Below are 21,565 nucleotides of genomic sequence, written 5' to 3'. Positions count from 1 at the left end.
GATGAGGAGACAAATGACTGAAGACATGAGCTTGCAAAGTATGATCTCGGAGTGACAGCGGTACGAAAGGTGAAGCTCTTCTGAAATGCTGTTTTCCAGGCTCCGAGGCTTGAGAGCCCAGCGTCTGCTGCTATTCTCTCTTTTGCTCCTGACAGCCTGGGAGGCAGGAAGCGGCCAGCTCCACTACTCCGTCCCCGAGGAGGCCAAACACGGCACCTTCGTGGGCCGCATCGCGCAGGACCTGGGGCTGGAGCTGACGGAGCTCGTGCCCCGCCTGTTCAGGGTGGCGTCCAAGGACGGCGGGGACCTTCTGGAGGTAAATCTGCAGAATGGCATTTTGTTTGTGAATTCTCGGATCGACAGGGAGGAGCTGTGCGGGCGGAGCGCGGAGTGTAGCATCCACCTGGAGGTGATCGTGGACAGGCCGCTGCAGGTTTTCCACGTGGAGGTGAAGGTTAAAGATATTAATGATAACCCACCGGTTTTTAAAGGCCCAGAACAAAGGATATTTATTCCTGAAAACAGACAATTAGATTCACGGTTTCCACTAGAGGGTGCTACGGACGCAGACATTGGTGCCAATTCACTTCTAATTTATACCCTGAGCCCCACAGATTACTTTTCTTTGAAGGTAGAGACGACGGAGGAACTCAGTAAATCCCTTTCGCTTGAATTGAGAAAATCTTTGGATAGAGAAGAAACACCAGAACTTCAGTTATTCCTGACAGCCACTGATGGGGGCAAGCCAGAGCTGGAGGGGACGATTCGGCTGCAGATTACTGTGCTTGACGTTAATGATAACGCTCCACTGTTTGACCAGGCTGTCTATAGAGCCCAGTTAGTAGAATCTACAGCGAAGGGAACATTAGTGACCACGTTAAATGCCTCTGACGCAGATGAAGGTGTAAACGGTGAGGTTGTGTTTTCCTTTGGCAATGACATTTCTCTTGATGTTCAAGAAAAATTCAAAGTGGATTCTATTTCAGGAGAAATAAGAGTGGTCGGTGACCTGGATTATGAAAAAACAAAATCCTATGAAATTCAAGTCAAGGCAGTTGATAAAGGGACTCCCCCGATGTCAAATCACTGCAAGGTTTTGGTGAAAGTGTTGGATGTAAATGACAACGCTCCGGAGCTGGCAATCACTTCCTTGTCTTTGCCCATCAATGAGGATGCTCCACTTAGCACTGCCATCGCACTTATCAAGGTGTCAGATCTCGATTCAGGTGTTAATGGTCAGGTGACCTGCTCACTGACTCCTCATGTCCCCTTTAAGTTGATGTCTACCTTCAAGAATTACTATTCACTCGTGCTGGACAGCGCCCTGGACCGCGAGACCACAGCTGAGTATCAGGTGGTGGTGACAGCCCGGGACGGGGGCTCGCCTTCTCTGTGGGCCACAGCCAGCGTGTCCGTGGAGGTGGCTGACGTGAACGACAACGCGCCTGCCTTCGCGCAGCCCGAATACACGGTGTTCGTGAAGGAGAACAATCCGCCTGGAGCGCACATCTTCACAGTGTCCGCGATGGACGCGGATGCACAGGAGAACGCGCTGGTGTCCTACTCGCTGGTGGAGAGGCGGGTGGGCGAGCGCTTGCTGTCGAGCTATGTGTCTGTGCACGCGGAGAGCGGCAAGGTGTTCGCGCTGCAGCCTCTGGACCATGAGGAGCTGGAGCTGCTGCAGTTCCAGGTGAGCGCGCGGGATGCTGGTGTGCCATCCCTGGGCAGCAATGTGACCCTGCAGGTGTTTGTGCTGGATGAGAACGACAATGCGCCCACGCTGCTGGGGCCTCAGGTGGGCAGTGCAGTGAGTGAACTGGTGTCACGGTCAGTAGGTGCGGGACATGTGGTGACGAAAGTGCGAGCAGTGGATGCAGACTCTGGTTACAATGCATGGCTGTCATATGAACTGCAACCTCAGACAAGTGGCACGCGCAGCCCGTTCCGCGTGGGGTTGTACACGGGTGAGATCAGCACGACGCGTGCCTTAGACGAGGTCGATGCTCCACGACAGCGTCTGTTAGTGCTGGTGAAGGACCATGGAGAGTTGGCGCTGACCTCTACTGCTACTGTGTTGGTATCTCTGGTGGAAAGTGGTCCAATTCAGAAAGCCTCTTTGCCCGTATTAACTGGAGCAGCGGGCTCCCAGGCATCACTGATGGATGTCAACGTGTACTTGATCATCGCCATCTGTGCAGTGTCCAGCCTGTTGGTGCTCACACTGCTGCTGTACACAGCGCTGCGCTGCTCAGCCACGCCCACCGATGGAGCCTGTGCTGCAGGGAAGCCCATGCTGGTGTGCTCCAGCGCGGTGGGGAGCTGGTCATACTCGCAGCAGAGGAGGCAGAGGGTGTGCTCTGGAGAGGGCCCTCCCAAGACCGACCTCATGGCCTTCAGCCCTGGCCTATCTCCGGGTTTGAACGTATCGGACAGAAATGACCATCCAGAAGCAAATCCAGATATTTCTGCTAATGTAAGTCCAAAGTTGAGCTACGGCTTCAAACTTCTTTTTAGATTTAACTTTATTTTTCTTTAACCATTATTTAAACAGCACTTAGGATGTATTCAGAGTGTTCAATGACATTTAACAAATTGTGCCTTTGCAAATACGCTAGGATTTGCGGTTGCACTATGGAGCTAGGAAACAAGAAACGTAGATGGAAACTATTCTATTCTTTTATGTACATTTTAAAATTTCAGCGCTATTAGTGTTAATTTTGGGTAGTGTTATGGATGGAACCGGGGGCCCTATAAATGCTAGGCAAGCACACTGTTGCTCACCTTTAACATGGGCGTTCAACTCTTGTGAAGTGTCTTGCTCTGCACAAAGACCTGTAGGCAACGTCACAGAAACCATCTGCGTTCTCCCTACGTTGCTAAACTTCAAAGTGGGAAACACATAATAAATTTATGCACTACGATATAAAATATTTGTTGATGGTACTGTAATTTCCACATTAAAATGCCCAACAATTTCCTGGCACCATTCCCTGGTTTAAAAGAATAGCTAACTGTGTGAGCTTGTGTCTTCAGTGATCAAGTGAAGAGGTAATTAGTGAGCACCTCCGATTACTTGTTAATGTCCCCAAACTGTACATTTTCTCTTCTTTCACTCCTTCTGATATTTTATTAGGTGAAACGTCTTTTCCTTAACAGATGAAATTGTTGAGGCCAAGAAAAACTGAGTTTAGAGTTACTATTCTTTTAAAATTTGCTCGTTCTATCCCTTGCATTTGAGTAAATATTTAAAGTTGCTTTCAATGGAAACACCTTGAAGAAATCAAACTTCAAATACTGTTTAAAATCCAAAATAGAAGAGCAAGAGAAAGATGGCAGTAATATTTTCAAACCAAATTTTACTACATATAAACCCCTAGTGCTCGTCTTTCTAGAAATGAATCTAGAAAAAAACAGTTGAAGGGTTTTTTTTTGTTTGTTTTGTTTTTCAAGACAAAATTTCTCTGTGACTGTCTTGGAACTCACTCTGGAGACCAGGCTGGCCTCGAACTCAGATATCCACCTGCCTCTGCCTCCTGAGTGCTGGGATTAAAGGTGTGCACCATCATTACCCCCACTGAAAGGGAAATTCTTTATACCAATTGTTCAGATGAGGAAGTTTGATTCATAATGATCATGTTGATTAATAATGAGATAATGAGTAACATATTAGGCAGTGTTTTATAGAAGTTTTAACAAACAACTGATGCATGTGTAATATAGGTTTCTGGGGTTTTAAAACCATTTAATCAAGAGGTTGTTAAATTTATGTGTGTTTCTTTGTGTGTGTGGTGTGAGACAGAGAAATAGACAGCCAAGGGTGTGTGTGTGTGTGTGTATGTGTGTGTGTGCGCGCGCATGTCCTGTTTACAGTAACAACTGAGTTACAAAAGGTGTTGGATTTGGTGTAATGTTCCATTTTCAATTTTCTTTGTTAAACCAACTCATCCATGAAAGAAAATATCATCCTATATGTGACTTAAAAAAAAAAAAGGGAATGTGGTCCTGACCATGCTTAACAGATTTTCTAGAAACAGAACATATTACAAGTTCTTTCTTTAACATAAATCATTCTTAGAAAACTGTAGTTCTCCTGATAGCAGCTGAAGAGTAAAACTAAAAAAGTCCATGATAAATGCTCTGAAGAGGCACGTGAAACGATGAAACAGCCAGGCGGCAGCGGCACACCCCCTCAATCCCAGAACAGAGTCAGAGTCAGAATCTCTGAGTTCGAGGCCACCCTCATCTACAGAGCAAGTTCCAGGATGGCCTGGATTACACAGAGAATCTCTGTCTTGGAAGAAAAGGTAAAACAATTGGGAAGGATAGAGAGAATATTTTTTGAGGCCAAACTTAAACATTTTAAGTAGAAGATAAACAACAGTGTCTTTTACTTAAGTGAGAAAAACTTGAATGATGTTGGCATCTGAAGCTACAATGAAATAACTCATTATGTTAAAATATTTACATATTGTGAGCCGGAGAGCTGGCTCAGTGGCTAAGAGCTTTTGATGTCCTTCCAGAAGACCTAGGTTTGCGTTCCAGAAGGCACATCGTACCTCAGGACCATTTGTAAACTCTAGTTCCAGGAGATCTGATGACTTCTTCTGGATTGTGGGTACCAGGCATGCATGACTTCTTCTGGATTGTGGGTACCAGGCATGCGCATGGTGCACAAATATGCATGCAGGCAAAACCACCTACACACTTAAAACAAAATTTGATAAAGGAATTAGTATAGCTCGAACATGCAGGTATCTCAGAGTACTTTGTTAAATTATTAGCCATAAAATTATGACTAGAACCCAGCATCCTTTGATAACCCCGATAGCCTTTTAAATCTCTCTGGAAGAGCTCAGCCTGTTGGCCTACACTTATCCTTGGGTGATGGAGGCAAGAGATCCTAATTTAAAAGCCATCATTTGCTACAGAACAAGTTTGAAGCCAACCTGAGCTATAGTGACCCTGAGTTAGCAAATAAATGAAGACACAGAACCCAATAGTAACAATAATGAAACAGAAACCAAACAAAATTGACCTTAGTGTATTTGGATATGCTTTTATACCGCTACATGGTGATCACAAGTTTAAGAAGAGTACATTGTAGATATAAGATCAGGGAGAGAGTTCTTTCCATGTTACAGTGACTGGTATAAAGCTTAAGAGTGTTTTGGGTTAGTTAATTTTATTAACTCAGGAATAAATCTCATATATTAGTCACTATTATAAAAAGGCATGGTTTTAGCATTACAAAGTTTGGTAAGTGGCTGCAGTTTATGGAAATAGAATAAAGGAATAGAATAAAGGAAAAACATACATATGGAACAATGTTGTGATTTAATATTTAACATAAACAGGAATGGATTTCCCATTGGTAGCCAATGTTCTTGCTACACTCAGAATATTTCAATAGCTTTTTCTTCATTTGCAGCTTTTCAATCAAGTGCATTATATCACTTCTTATTTTTTAATTTAAAAATTCATGTGTATATTCATTGTGCAGGGTACTGTTTTATATATGGGTTTTTAATACAAGTTTATTATGCACATTGAGCATATTTCTCCACACTCCCTTCCTCCTTTTCACTGTTCTTTCTCATTCCACTAGCTCCCTTTGTTCATCTAGAGGGTTCTGTGTCTACTTTAATCATATATGTAATACATGATATATGTATATATATGACATGTATGTGTGTATTTATACCTAATTTTATGTATCTATATAAGATCTAGGAACCGCTATTGAGAGAACATGCGGGATATTTTTCTTCTTATAACTGGCTTAATTTATTTTGTTAATATAATTGTCTCCAGTTGCATTCATTTTACTGCAAAAGTGAATAAGTGAAATAACTTTAAGACATGGGGCTTAGAGAAAAATTATTATTATTATTAGTTTTTCAAGACAGGGGTTTTTCTGTTTAGCTTTGGTTGTCTTAGAACTAGCTTTGTAGGCCAGGTTGGCCTCAAACTTGGAAATCCACCTGCCTCTGCCTCCCAAATGATGGATTACACACCACCATATCTGACTCAGGGAAAAGTTATTAATGATTCTGGCTCCAGAAAACCCTATCTTTCATTGCTGCTTTTAATAAACAGTGCAAGTTTTGCAGTTCATTTGTTTTCCTCTAAGAAAGCTAAAAGCAAAACATTTGACATGCACAATAAATATGCTTCTAACTTGATATCCACTTTGCCAACATTCTTCCACTCGTTTCAAATAATCCTGACACCATCTTTACTTGAGTTTCATATTTTTGCACACGAAGGAGCCAACTAAAATGTAAAGATACTCTCAAGTAACTCACACTAAAAAGAAACCAGTTTATTCTGCTTTCATAAAAATTCAAGTAGTTTCAAAGAGAATATATTCAAAGAAAATAACCCTCAAATAAATATATATTTGATGTGAGAAATTAATGTAACCAGCAAACAATTCAAAAGCAAAAAATATAAACAACAGAAGTGTGTTTAAACACATTTTCAACGAACAAAAATGCCCATTGATTCTGATGTGCTTGCTTTGAAGAAGTAATTAAAAAAACCTCCCACAATATTACAAAAGAATTGAAACAGGGGTCTTGGAGAGATACTTTTACATCTGTGTTGGTATCAGTACCATTTACAAGAACCAAGATGCTGAGGAGCCCAAATGTCCTTGGGTGGTTGAGTGGCCACGCAAAATGTAGTGTGTATACACAATGAAATCATTCAGCACTAAGGAGGAAAGAACTCTTGTAACATGCTACAACGCGGATGAACCTTCAGAGCATTGTGGTAAGTTGAAAAAATCCAGTCTCGGAGCAAAACAAAGAACTCAACCTCAGAAAGGCACACCTCAACAAACCCTGTAGGAGTTCACTTATGTAATAGTGAAACTTACAGAAACAGAAAGTAGAGTGGTGGTTACCATGGGTAAGGCTGGGGTAAACTGGAATTGGTGTCTAATGGGTATAACATTTCAGCTTTACAGGAGGAAAATTTTGCAACAATGTAAAAATTACTTAGCACTACTCAAGTTTTCATGTTAATACGATAAACTTCACAATTACAGTTAATACGGTAAGCTCACACTTACAGTTAATATGGTAAACTTCGAACTTGCTTAGCCACAGGGTGTCGCTGTCTACCAAAGAGTGTTCTTTAGGTAGGGAAATGCGCAGATCCTCTTTGTTACTCCAGATAAAACGACAGGAGATGCAGCAGGATTTGAGCAAGTGTTAAGACAATTTAATTAAAAAAAAAAATGATCATTTAGTTTGACCAATTCGCGGAGGACTAGAAGTGATGCCTTCTTTGAGAGGGGGCCCAGAGATCAGGCAGTGTCTGCTGCTCTTGCTTCCTTTCCTTGCTGCCTGGGAGGCAGGGAGCGGCCAGCTCCACTACTCCGTCCCCGAAGAGGCCAAACACGGCACCTTCGTGGGCCGCATCGCGCAGGACCTGGGGCTGGAGCTGGCGGAGCTGGTCCCCCGCCTGTTCAGGGTGGCGTCCAAGGACGGCGGGGACCTTCTGGAGGTAAATCTGCAGAATGGCATTTTGTTTGTGAATTCTCGGATCGACAGGGAGGAGCTGTGCGGGCGGAGCGCGGAGTGTAGCATCCACCTGGAGGTGATCGTGGACAGGCCGCTGCAGGTTTTCCACGTGGAGGTGGACGTGAGGGACATTAATGACAACCCGCCAATATTTCCGAGGACAGAAAAAACTATCCAGTTTCCCGAATCCAGGTTGCTTGACTCGCGGTTTCCTTTAGAGGGAGCATTGGACGCAGACATAGGAGCAAATGCTCTTCTGTCCTACAAGCTCAGCCCTAGTGAGTTTTTCTTTCTAGATGTACAAACGAATGATGAACGAAGCCAATCGCTGTTTCTTGTGCTGGGGAAATCTCTGGACAGAGAGGAAAATGCTGAGGTGAAATTGTTACTGGTGGCTACCGACGGAGGCAAGCCTGAACTCACCGGCACTGTCCAAATACTCATCAAGGTGGTAGATGTAAATGACAACGAACCCACTTTCTCCCAGTCGGGTTATAAAGTGCAGTTGTTAGAGAACACTGCAAACGGAACCTTAGTGATTAAATTAAATGCTTCTGACGGAGATGAAGGATCAAACGCTGAGATTGTGTATTCACTCAGTAGCGATGTGTCTTCCACCACACGGACAAAGTTCCAAATAGACCCCAGCTCAGGAGAAATCAGAACTAAGGGGGAATTAGATTACGAAGAAAGGACATCCTATGAAATCCAAGTCATTGCATCTGACAAGGGGAGCCCATCAATGTCAGGGCACTGTAAAGTTTCAGTAAAACTTGTGGATGTCAACGACAATACACCAGAAGTCTCAATAACGTCTCTCTCACTACCTGTCCAAGAGAATGCTCCACTGGGTGCTGTCATCGCCCTCATCTCAGTGTCCGACCGTGACTCAGGAATCAACGGGCAGGTGACCTGCTCCCTGACTCCTCATGTCCCCTTCAAGCTGGTGTCCACCTTCAAGAATTACTATTCGCTTGTGTTGGACAGCACCCTGGACCGCGAGACCACAGCTGACTATAAGGTGGTGGTGACAGCCCGGGACCGGGGCTTGCCCTCACTGTGGGCCACAGCCAGCGTGTCCGTGGACGTAGCTGACGTGAACGACAATGCGCCTGCGTTCGCACAGCCAGAATACACGGTATTCGTGAAGGAGAACAACCCGCCTGGAGCGCACATCTTCACGGTGTCCGCGATGGACGCAGATGCTCAGGAGAACGCGCTGGTGACCTACTCGCTGGTGGAGAGGCGAGTGGGCGAGCGCTTGCTGTCGAGCTATGTGTCTGTGCACGCGGAGAGCGGCAAGGTGTTCGCGCTGCAGCCTCTGGACCATGAGGAGCTGGAGCTGCTGCAGTTCCAGGTGAGCGCGCGGGATGCTGGTGTGCCATCCCTGGGCAGCAATGTGACCCTGCAGGTGTTTGTGCTGGATGAGAATGACAATGCGCCCAGGCTGCTGCCTCATGGAACTGTAGGGGCTGGGAGCTCAGTGAGCGAGCTTGTACCTAGGTCAGTGGGTTTGGGTCATGTGGTCACTAAAGTGCGTGCAGTGGATGCAGACTCTGGTTACAACGCGTGGCTCTCATATGAACTGCAACACGCTGTGGGCTCGCGCAGCCCGTTCCGCGTGGGTCTGTACACGGGCGAGATCAGCACCACGAGGTCCTTGGATGAAATAGATGCTGCGCGCCAGCTCCTGATAGTGCTGGTGAAGGACCATGGTGAGCCTGCTTTGACTACCACAGTCACAGTGCTAGTTTCTCTGGTTGAGAACAGCCAAGCTCCAAAAACCTCATCAAGAGCATTGGTAGATGCCACAGGCCATGAGGCGTCTCTGGTGACTGTTAACGTGTACCTGATCATCGCCATCTGCGCGGTGTCCAGCCTGTTGGTGCTCACACTGCTGCTGTACACAGCCCTGCGCTGCTCAGCCACGCCCACCGATGGAGCCTGCGCTCCAGGGAAGCCCATGCTGGTGTGCTCCAGCGCGGTGGGGACCTGGTCATACTCACAGCAGAGGAGGCAGAGGGTGTGCTCTGGAGAGGGTCCCCCCAAGACCGACCTCATGGCCTTCAGCCCCAGCCTATCCCAAGGTCCTGAATCAGCAGAAGAGAGACAACCACCCTTAGAGTCAGAATACTTAGGAAAGGTAAGTTTTTTTTCCTTGCTACGAATGTTGCTATTTTTGTATTGGTTATGATTCCTGTTAATTATTTAGACCTAAAGCTATGCCTTTATTTTATATCATTGTCCTGTCATGGGATACTTGTGAGTCAGATATCAAATTCTTGCACATAGAACAGTTCTTGTAAATACTCTTACTTTCATAGTTAGATTCGTAACTAAATCTCTGTGTGAATAACTAAATTTTGAATAATTGAAAAAAACACCCAGGAAAAACTAATAATTAATTAATTGTGGCCGTTCGTGATGTCAGTATGTGATTGTATTCCTACAGTGTGTGTGGACCTCAAGGGATAACTTTGTGTAGTTGGTTCTCTCTACCTTTGTGTGGGTTGCAGGGATCTAAGGTGGGTCACCCGGGTTTGCAAAGTGAGAGCTTTACCTGCTGAGCCATCTCACTAGCACCAAAACAGTATAATTCAGTATCACCCCTAATGTTTTCCTTTCAAAATTAGAGCTGGGTGTAGTGGTGCAGAGCTTTAGTCCCAGCACTTGGGAGGCAGAACTCTGTGAGTTCAAGACCAGTTTGGTCTACACTGTGAGTTCCAGGACAGCTGGAGCTACATAGTGAGATCCAGTCTTGAAAAAACAAAACAAAACAAAGAAAATAAAAAACAACCAACAAAACAAAGAAAAAAAAGATGGAGAAAGCCAAAATTAGTAAACTTAAAAGATTTTTAAGCTTTAGGACATCCCTAAACACAGATTTCCATCCATCTTATTGGAGTCTGTTTACAGTAATATAATCTTTACTCTGGGCATTTCCAAGATTTGCTCTTTGAACTTTTAATGCTAGGCCTCTGAAAGTATCCATCATTGGCTATTACAACACATGCCAGCACTTAGGAATGTTTGGTGATATTATATTTGTCTTAATAAGGAAAATAACCCCAATGAGGTCAATTAAATATAAGGATTTAACAATAGTAAACGTTTTGAATTTTCAGGCAAAAAGAGAGTTCACTGAGGAAAGAGCCCCTTGAACTTTTAACACTTAAAGATTTCTTTGGGCTGGGTGTGGTGGTGCATGCCTTTAATCATATAGCCTTCGGGAGGCAGAGGCAGGTGGGTCACTATGAGTTCCAGTCTAGCCTGACCTACAAAGCAAGTCCCCATGCCAACAGCACCGAATAATTAGACCTTGTCTGAGAACAAATAGAGTTGGTCAAGCATCTAGATCCTTTTCTCTTCTTTGTGTAAGTGAAGGGTATTGTAACCTCCTCCTTGTGCCAGGTGTCAACAATCATCATCCCGGCGTCAGCATCATTAAGGTAATCCATGCAGGTTTCCTTCTGTGAAGATGCTGGCCACTTCTCTAAGCCTGGTTACACTTCTCATCATCTTGAGCTTCCCCTTTGTTCCGGTTGGCATGCCTGTTCCTTGTGAAACTGGAGTTTCCCCAAAATGCCAGGCCTGGCTTGGATGGCTGCATTTTGTAACTGTTGTTTTAATTTCCTCATGTAAGGGGATGAGCTGAAAGCCATCCCCAAGCCTTTCTAGCTCTTTCTGAACTCTCTCTGCGTGGTTCAGCTGTTCTGGCCCCAACTCCTCTCCAAACTGACTGGTTCAAACTGGCTTCTCTAAGCTTCTCCTGAATTGCTCTGCGGCCCGGCATCAGACTAATTCTGCACTCGGTTCTAATCCTCTTGCTCCTTCTTACTGTCCGTCTCACTCTATCTTCACCTGTGTCCAGCTTGTTCTCGCTCTTCAAGCTGTCTACGTAAAAGTGTCTCAGTAAAACACTCTCAGTAAAAACTCCCTCACGCTTCGCGTGCTGCTCTTTCCTGTTCTGTTCTCACAAGAGCTGGGCATATCCTATTTCTGACTCATTCTGTCAAGTCTCTCTCTGATTCATCACTTTGTCTGCCCCTCATTTATACATCACTTTCAAACATGGCTGCTTCCTTCTACCAAATAAATTTATCTTCATTGTTTGGGATTAAAGAGTGACCTAAGGGCATGTCTGTATTTCAGCCAGATCACGCTGTAATACAGAGTGCGTCTACATTTCAGCTGGATCGCATAGACCTAGAAGGTCTTTGGATGTGATCCCTTGTCAGAGCAGCCATGTTGCCGGATTAAAATTCCTCTACACATTTCCACTGGAAATGCCTGCAGTGAGTATTTAAAACTCTGGGCGTAGCCAGTAAATGCTACACTTGTGAAGAATTTTTTTTTTTCATCCAAAGGAAGATGTATTTGGGTGAGATAACTGTGTAAAACTGTTTTCTGGCATTTAATTGTTTGCTGGCTTTCAGTGGACTCATGTGCATATTGATGAAATAAATGCATTACATCTGCTAAATGATCTTAGCTATAACCACTGCTTGGACTATCCATTTCAGGCTGGGATCTACTTTTATTGGATTTGGCAATTTTGTTGATGTGCTTAGAATTTTAAGGAGCCTCCACTCCTACAGGAAACCTTTCATTTTCTTAGAGTTGATGAGTCTCTTAATGCAAAGTACATATTTCCTGAAAATGACACAAGTTCTCTGGTGAGTGGTGGCACATGCCTTTAATTGCAGCATTCAGGAGGCAGAGGTAGGCAGATCTCTGAGTTCGAGGTCAACCTATTCTGCAGAACAAGTTCCAGGACAATCAGGGCTATACAGAGAAGCCCTGGCTAAAAAAAACCAACAACAAACAAACAAACAAACAAACAACAACAACAACAAAAACAAAAAGCAGAAAATTTAATCTGGGGCTTTACAGAGAAAAAGAAATGTCCCAAAAGTGAGGAATATCCTCTTTTACTTTTTGGAAAAACTATCCCATTTTGAGTCTATAGCTACTCACCACCCAATTGAAAAGGGTTTGCAGAATGAGTGGTCAGATGGACTCTGTTCTACTCAGAGCCAGGCCACTGTTTTTCTGCTATTGGTAAGTGATGAGCTTTTAAACTTATATTTAAATGCCCTTAGATTTCCAAGAGCTATAACCTGTTTACTGATACATTCTCACGAGGTTTTAAAGTCTGATGTACATTTTTTCTTGCCTATGCAATAGTAGAACACATTCCCTGATGCTCTTCTACATACTGGCCCAGTCTTCTAAACTCAGTATTCCATCACTGTTACCGTTGACTGCAGGTAGGACCAGACTATAGCTGTTATACATTCGTATGTAACATCCCAATAGTATAGTCTTTGAATACAATCAAGCATACTAAATTTTCAAAGATATGTGATAAATTTGATGTCCATGATGTTTTACAACTTGTATTTCATTTTCAAACTAACCTTCTAAGATATGATCATCAGAGTGCTAACACAGACATAATGATATCTATAATTGATTCTTAGATACATACTGTTCAGAAAAAAGATAGCTTGCTACTCTTACAGAGGAAATTGGTACTTATCAGCGACATGGCAGCTCACAACCATCCATAACTCCCCCTTAGGCCCCCTTAGGCACCATGCTCACACATACATACATGCAGGCAAAATACTCATACACATTAAATAAAAAGTGTTTAAAAAGAAATAATTTTAGATTGGGGGATAGCTCAAGGGGAGAGCACTTGCCCTATAATGCATGAGGCCAGGCAGTGGTGGTGCATGCGTTCAATCCCAGCACTCAGAAGGCTGAGGCAGACAGATCTCAGTGAGTTTGAGGAAAGTCTGATCTACATAGTGAGTTCCAGCCAGGGATATACAATTAGACCTCGACTCAAAACAAAACAACAATAAAAACACTGTAATGGATAAGAGGCCCTAGGTTCAGTTACCAGAACAGAAAACAAACAAAAAAAGCACCATGTTTCTCTAATTCTTTGAGTCACCACAGTAGAATCGATTAGAAATTTTTTGTTTACAAATATCATTCATGTAATTTCAGTTGTTTTACTTGAATATTAATTGTAAATGTTTATTCAGTATAATATTTGTAATTTATTTTATTCTAAATATAGATGATAAAATATGAACTAATTGAATGTTGGAATTCAGTTAAAAAACACAGGAACCTAAGCCTTATATGAAAATATTTTCTTTTAATACCTAAATTATGTGCTATATTTCTCTTTAAAGTACTCTGCCTATAAGTGAAACTCTGAACTTTTTTCTGCATAAACATCTATATTTGCCCTTCCCATGAATATTCTGTCCCAACTTCAAAATGCTTGGAGGATTCACACCTCATGTTTATTAGAGAATTCACAGCAATTCTTAGAATGTTTAATTACCTAGTCTTGTATATATTGCTTAGTGACTCATATTCTGAAGTTATTTTTCTTTTTGTAATTTTAAAAAATCGGCAATGTGTTCAACCTTTCTTTCTTTTCAAGCATTTGTTTAGTTTGTGTGTGTGTGCACGTGTGAGTGCGCCTGCGTGCCACAGTGTGAGTGTGTAAGTTAGAAGACCATTTTAAGGCGTTATTGGGTCACAGAGATTGAGATGATGTCAGCAGGATTGACAGCGAGTGATTTTCTCAGTGACCCATCTCTCGGATTGTGTTTGTTTACATTTGGGCTGGGTCCTGATTTTAGGCTGACCTTCAACTCATGATGCTCTGCCTTAGCCTCCTAAGTCCTAGAGGTTGGTGTCCTTAGTTGGGAGTGACTCCCTATTTCTTATTGTGATGGGTGTACATCACAATACTAAGCAATGTAGGACCTTTTAAAGTTATTTGACAAAGACACTCATCCAGCGTGTCAATCACTAAAACCATAACCGTTTCATTTTGTGATCCTTTTGGAATATACATTTAAATTTTAATGTCTGAACACTGTGGAAGCTAAAAAGAAAAAATAGTTCTTGGTGCAATGTGTGTATAACAAACATCCGAACTACACAGCGATGTCCTGTGACAGGAAAGAACTACATTTACATTCACTGTAATAGATTGGCTCGTTGCCCGGATGCTGCTCAGTGGCAGAGTTCTTGCCTAGGTACTTGAGGCACTGAGTTCAATCCCCAGTAAGTAAGAAAATGATCAAATAAGACGTGACATCTTTACATAAACACCAGATAAGACAGTTAACAAGGATACCACGGTTCAATAAAGGATCCGAGGGTGATTTACAAATCTTCTAAAATTAATAATACAAATGAGCCTATTGCCAAGTAAGCTTGCAATTGCCAGAATTATATAAAAACACACCTTAGTACATATGCACACATTCATCACCTATTTTCATGCCTTTAACCTTCCTTGCCACAAGTATCAAAGATTTATCTTTCTGTAAAGTGTCTGGCATCTTGAATGGAGATTTCACTTAGATAACATCGGTTTAAGACCTTTTGAATTTGTTTAGTTTTTATGCACTTGTAAAGAGTGAGTCGTCTTAAAATTCATCTTAGAGAAGCTTGTTGTAAAAAATTTAACGGGAAAATTCCATTAAGCGAAACAGAACAGTGTGCCTATCATAAAGGAAGTTCATTATTAATAACGAACTGGAGAAGATACTATGAAACTGTAAGACTATGTTTTAATAAAATAAACACTTAGATGACTACTTGAAGGAAATTACGGGTCAAAATCCAAATGTTGGGACAGTTCAAATTAGAGAGAAAATAAGCAACTTAAATACTTACACACTTAGCCACTTGGTGTCGCCGTCCGCCACAAAATCCTTCATAAAAGAAACGCAGCTGGAATTACACATTTGGGCGCTCCTTTTCGTCATTGTCTCAGACAAAATGGTAGCGGTAAGGTGTTTAAGATGTGAAGAATAAGAAACTGAAAATATTTAAGGAAATTTGGATCGGTGTGAGAGCAACCAAGTGTTCGGAAGGGGCTTGCGATGGTGTTTTCTCGGAGAGAAGATCAGCGTCTGCTGCCTTGGCTTCTTCTCCTCGCAGCCTGGGAGGCAGGGAGCGGCCAGCTCCACTACTCCGTCCCCGAGGAGGCCAAACACGGCACCTTCGTGGGCCGCATCGCGCAGGACCTGGGGCTGGAACTGGCGGAGCTGGTGCCCCGCCTGTTCAGGGTGGCGTCCAAGGACCGCGGGGACCTTCTGGAGGTAAATCTGCAGAATGGCATTTTGTTTGTGAATTCTCGGATCGACAGGGAGGAGCTGTGCGGGCGGAGCGCGGAGTGTAGCGTCCACCTGGAGGTGATCGTGGACAGGCCGCTGCAGGTTTTCCACGTGGAGGTGGAGGTGAGGGACATTAATGACAACCCGCCAGTGTTCCCTGTGGCCACAAAGAATCTGTTTATTTCTGAATCTCGACAGCTTGGCTCTCGGTTTTCGCTAGAGGGCGCATCAGATGCAGATATTGGAACAAATTCGCTGTTGACTTACAGTCTTAATTCCAGTGAGTATTTTACTTTGGACGTGAAAAGAAAAGATGAGGAAATTAAATCCCTGGGACTCGTGTTGAAAAAACTTTTAAACCGAGAGGACACTCCTGAACATCGTTTATTGATAACGGCTGTCGATGGTGGGAAACCTGAGCTCAGTGGCTCCACTCAAGTGACAATCACTGTCCTGGATGTAAACGACAACGCCCCAGCATTTGAGCGGACGCTCTACAAGGTCAGACTGTCTGAAAATGCACCAAATGGTACCGTAGTCGTGGAAGTTAAAGCCTCTGATTTGGATGAAGGAGTAAATAAGGACATTGTGTATTCTTTCCACGAGGACATGTCAGCTGAGACCCTGTCGAAATTCCACTTAGACCCAGTCAGTGGATACATCACTGTGAAAGGCAACATAGATTTTGAGGAAACTAAATCTTTTGAAATCCAGGTAGAGGCAACAGACAAGGGAACCCCTCCAATGACAGATCACTGCACGGTTCTAGTTGAAATTGTGGACATCAATGATAACGTGCCTGAATTGGTCATCAAGTCACTATCACTACCTGTGTTAGAAAATTCTGCACCTGGCACCGTCATCGCCCTGATCAGTGTGTACGACAGTGACTCTGGTGACAATGGGCGGGTGACCTGCTCCCTGACTCCTCATGTCCCCTTCAAGCTGGTGTCCACTTTCAAGAATTACTACTCGCTCGTGCTGGACAGCGCCCTAGACCGCGAGACCACAGCTGACTATAAGGTGGTGGTGACAGCGCGGGATGGGGGCTCACCCTCGCTGTGGGCCACAGCCAGCGTGTCCGTGGAGGTGGCCGACGTGAACGACAACGCGCCTGTGTTCGCGCATCCCGAATACACAGTATTCGTGAAGGAGAACAACCCGCCTGGAGCGCACATCTTCACGGTGTCCGCGATGGACGCAGATGCTCAGGAGAACGCGCTGGTGACCTACTCGCTGGTGGAGAGGCGAGTAGGCGAGCGCTTGCTGTCGAGCTATGTATCTGTGCACGCGGAGAGCGGCAAGGTGTTCGCGCTGCAGCCTCTGGACCATGAGGAGCTGGAGCTGCTGCAGTTCCAGGTGAGCGCGCGGGATGCTGGTGTGCCATCCCTGGGCAGCAATGTGACCCTGCAGGTGTTTGTGCTGGATGAGAACGACAACGCGCCCACGCTGCTGGGACCTCAGGTGGGCAGTGCAGTGAGTGAACTGGTGTCACGGACAGTGGGTGCAGGACATGTAGTGACAAAAGTGCGTGCTGTCGACGCAGACTCTGGCTACAACGCCTGGTTGTCTTATGAACTGCAGTCGGCTGCAGGGAGTGGGCGCCTTCCGTTCCGGGTCGGTCTGTACACCGGTGAGATCAGTACCACGCGTGTCCTGGATGAGACAGATGCACCGCGGCAGCGCCTATTGGTGTTGGTGAAGGACCATGGCGAGCCGGTGCTGACAACCACAGCCACCTTGCTGGTGTCTCTGGTGGAGAGTGGGCACACGCCCAAAGCCCCAGCTAGGGCTTTGGTAGATTCTACCGGCAGAGAGGCGTCGCTTGTAGACGTCAACGTGTACCTAATCATCGCCATCTGTGCAGTGTCTAGCCTGTTGGTGCTCACTTTGCTGCTGTACGTCGCACTGAGATGCTCCACGACACCTACGGAAGGCGGGCCTGGGAAGCCCATGCTGGTGTGCTCCAGCGCGGTGGGGAGCTGGTCATACTCTCAGCAGAGGAGGCAGAGGGTGTGCTCTGGAGAGGGTCCTCCCAAGACCGACCTCATGGCCTTCAGCCCAAGTCTTACACCCTGCCCAGTTAATCAGGATAAAGAGGACAAACTGGTTGCAGACATTGATTTCTCCGTCAAAGTGAGTAAATTTTCTAACATGCTCTCATTTTACATGCCACTATTTTCACTTCTTGGAGGTGCGTTAAAACTAATGACTCTATTTATGATCTTTCTGTTGGGCACTTCACACTCACTAATTTTGTCATTCAAACTGTGGGTTCTCATGACTAAATTGTGTACCGAATCGACTAGTGGTGAGATAAATACAGTGGTTAATAAATACAGTAGCGGGGTTATTTCATGGCTGTGTGGGTACCAACGGGAACTATTTTCTTCTGGTGTGAATTACAGCATTCAGAGCATCGTACTCCATCTTGTCCACTAACCCCTGTGCAAAACTTCAGCATCTTTTGCCTCTTTCACTAAGATTTTTGGGAGGTGCTAGAAGAATTACCTGCGGGGCCACTCTCTGGACAACTAATCATGTTTTGTACTCAGAGAAGGTCACCAGTAAGAACTTTCTTTGATTATCACTCATGAGGCATTAGCATCCTTACAACTACACAAAAGAGGTTAACAATGACAAAGTTTTACCGGTATGGTTGTTTGAAAATTACAAATAGACGTGTTTTCAACAAATTGCCCAAATTGAAAAGAATTTGCCATTAGGCTTAAAATATTATTTTGAAAACATTTAAATAAATTGTGGGTCTTATTAAAATTTTATTCCACAGTGATTTTTAATTTAAAAATTTTTAATTATGTGTGTGAGTGGTATACCCACATGTGTGCTTTTGACCATCGCCTAAGTTTCCAGCCCCTCCACAGTGCTATCTTAAACATCACCATTAAAAGTTGTGAGAAATCAAAGCAAGACAAAGTTATAAAACCATTATATTGTCTTTCCTCCCCCCAATTGAAAAAGTTAATTCTTGCTGGTTGTAGTAGCACATTCTTTTACTGCCAGCACTTGAGAGGCAGAGGCAGGAGGAATCTCTGTGAGTCCAAGGCTGGCCTAGTTTAGAGAGAGTTGTAGGATAGCCAGAGCTTCATAATGAGACCCTGTCTTGAAAAAAAAAGTATTTTTAATCTTATGAAGAATTATTTTCTGTTTGTCTCTGTATCTATCTTCCTTGCCCTAAGTAAAAGCTTTCAGACAACTGACACCAAATAAGATTTAAGTGAGACTGTTCTCTAGGCATTTTTAAAATGCATATGTCTATTTCTCCTAAAAAAAAATTTGGACTCCTGTCCAATTTCCCTTGTTTCCAGAGAAAACTAATAGGCAAGTAAAACCTATGCACCCATGGCATTGTGGGTAGTCCAACACGTGAGGCACATGGTTTTGTTTTCTTTAACACATGCTTCAGGTGCTTGCTATGTAGACCAGGCTGCCCATCTTTTCCTCCCGAGTGCACCACTAAGCCTGGAAGAAATACATGTTTTCTTTATAGTTCTTTTTTTTTTTAAACTTCTATTTTCTTTCTTAGAATTATCCTTTCCTGTCCCTTCATTCATTAAGCAGCGTATCCAACCTCAATTCAGTGCTTTACGTTATCAATCTGTTATCATCCTCTGGCAGGTTTACATGGTCATTCAGGGTCTTGTTCCTTAGCTACAAGACTTCAGTCTTCTAATCCAACTCCTTCTGAAATTCTTGATTAAGAAGCGTTTTAAAAAGACATTTTTAAATGTTTTGGAGATAGTGTCTCAAGCAGCCGAAGCTGGCCTTCAGCTTGGGCAAAGATGGTTTGGAGAATTTTGAGCATTTTTCTCTTTAGACATGCATGTGTTTGTGCTATAAAGGGTGAATGACTGACTAGTTAATCAATGCGTGTGTCACACATACGGAAATCAGAGGGCAAGTGGAAGTTGACACCATCCTTCCTCTATGTGTTCTGGGGATAAAACTCAGATTTCTAGGTTTGCATGGCCGGATGCCTTTTTACCCAGCAATCCATCTCATTGGCATCATGAATATGTAATACGTATTTATTTCAAATGAAGCTTGCATTAGTTATTTCTCTTCCTGTGGTGACAAGTTGCTAATAAAATCAACTTAAGGAAAGAAAGGCTTGTTTTGCCCCCCACACCTCCTGTACCCCATGAACCCCTCCAATCCATGGTAGTACACTGCTGCTCATCATGGCAGGGGATTGTTGGCAGCAGGTAGGCTGGTCCTGTCTTAGGATGCGGAGAGGGGTGAGAGCTGGTGGCTCTGCTGCGCTGTTGCTTTCTTGCTTTTTATTCAAAGCAAGTCTCCAGCCATGGAATGGTGTTGACCGCATTCAGGATTAATCTTCTCACCTCAAGTAACATAATCTAGGAAACCCCTCAGTGATGTCCAGAAGTTTGTTTCCATTAGGAATGTTGAAAATCAAGCTAACATTCAAGATCAACTGACACAGATATCTCTATTCTGTTGCACACCCAATCTACACATCTACAGGCCCTGTAAATAAAACAAAGGGGAGGCATGCACTTCTTGCGACTTCTTCAAGTGTGTCTTACGTCTTTGATAATTTTTGGGGAAAAGACTGAATACTCAGTGAGAGTATTCATATATATATATATATATATTTGATTCAGAAATTAGTCTTGTGTGAGTGAGAGAGAAGAAAAGAGAGGGAGGCTCTTGAACTTATTTTGATAATTTGGTTTTTCTTTGGTCTAAACAAACATGGGGCAAAAAAAAAGCTTAATAATGTAAAATGAAAAAAGAGTCTTCTGATGGCAGCGTCCACACAGTTCTTTGTTAAGGTGGTATAGGAAATTACTTTGTTTCTTGAGAAATCTCCATTGTACAATAGGAACCTGGGTGAACCCAGGCTTGGCAAAAGTTAGCATGAAAATGAAGGTAAAACCCAGATTTTCTATGTTGAAATTATCCTCTTTAGGTCAATGTTATATATACTTTGTTTGTTTGTTTGCTTTGAGACATGGCTTCCTCGTGTAGCCCTGGCTGTCCTGGAACTCACTCTGTAGACCAGGCTGTCCTGAAGCTTTGAGATCCACCTGCTTCTGCTGCTAAATGCTGGGACTAAAGGCATGTACTACCACCCCTTGGTCTGACTTCTGTATCTCTATAAAATTAAAATGTTGAGATGCCACATTTCCGGAACTTGAATTAAGAAGTGTGTTAAGAAATTAAAGAAATGAAGCTACACTGGGGATGCAATTCTAGTTGCTAGGGTGCTTGCTTAGTATCCAAGAAGCTCTGAGGTCCATGGCCCAGCGCGCCGTGAAATTTGTGGTGGTGCATGCCTATAGCCCAGCACTTAGGGCAGGGGCATCAGACATTCCACGTAAACTTTGGCTACACTGTGAGTTCAAGGATATCCTGGGCCAAATAAAGCCCTGTCTCAAAAACGAAGAGAAAACAAAACCAGCTTTGTTGGGTAAACATCTAGCAAATACTATTGGAATACCCGAGAGTCACTAATATTAAAATACAATAATTATCTTTAAAATAATTATTTCAAAAGAGTGCATACATACTTAAATGGCAAGAGAATAATTAAAGTAACAAGTGAACCAAACAATGCAGCCTGATGTTTCAGGTTATCAAAGAGGGTAAAAATAACTGTCCATTTGCTTTAATCATGACATGCCTATAATTTGGGGGAACTTTTAAAATTGTAACATAGTGGAGGAAATTGGTTTGTAGGGGGTTTAGAAAACTTTCTTTCCCTTTCTCTAGCCAACCCTGGACACTACCACTCCATTTAAGATTGGCATGCAAGTTTAATAAAAACATTTAGTTGCTTTTGTATCTTACTGAAATAAATTACACAACAACTCTTTTACTAAACCTATT

The 21,565-nt window shown here is 43.5% G+C and overlaps 3 protein-coding genes across 3 annotated transcripts in view; all 3 read left to right on the top strand.

Moving 5' to 3' along the window:
* LOC311596259 (protocadherin alpha-1-like) overlaps positions 1–7,221 on the top strand; it is a gene marked incomplete at both ends in the record, with an annotated part of 31,743 nt that extends 24,522 nt beyond the window's left edge. The window contains 2 exons of the mRNA XM_084779528.1: positions 100–2,473; positions 7,180–7,221. Of these exons, the coding sequence (XP_084635654.1) occupies positions 100–2,473; positions 7,180–7,221 (2,416 nt within the window). The remainder of the gene's footprint in view (positions 1–99; positions 2,474–7,179) is intronic.
* A 63-nt stretch (positions 7,222–7,284) lies between these two features.
* Positions 7,285–11,445, top strand: LOC311596258 (protocadherin alpha-2-like; the record flags this gene model as incomplete). Its single annotated transcript, XM_084779527.1, has 2 exons — positions 7,285–9,672; positions 11,401–11,445. 2 exons carry the CDS (start codon positions 7,285–7,287, stop codon positions 11,443–11,445), a joined length of 2,433 nt encoding a protein of 810 aa, XP_084635653.1.
* Positions 11,446–15,457: 4,012 nt separating this feature from the next.
* LOC311596257 (protocadherin alpha-3-like) lies at positions 15,458–19,363 on the top strand (the record flags this gene model as incomplete). Its single annotated transcript, XM_084779526.1, has 2 exons — positions 15,458–17,827; positions 19,331–19,363. The coding sequence occupies 2 exons, from the start codon at positions 15,458–15,460 to the stop codon at positions 19,361–19,363; spliced, it is 2,403 nt and encodes an 800-aa protein (XP_084635652.1).
* Between the last annotated feature and the right edge of the window lie 2,202 nt (positions 19,364–21,565).

This window comes from Acomys minous, assembly GCF_964271855.1.
Source record: "Acomys minous genome assembly, chromosome: 4".
Lineage (NCBI taxonomy): Eukaryota > Metazoa > Chordata > Mammalia > Rodentia > Muridae > Acomys > Acomys minous.
The sequence above is the reverse complement of the archived record's forward strand: the minus strand, read 5'-3'. Positions and strand labels throughout refer to the sequence as shown.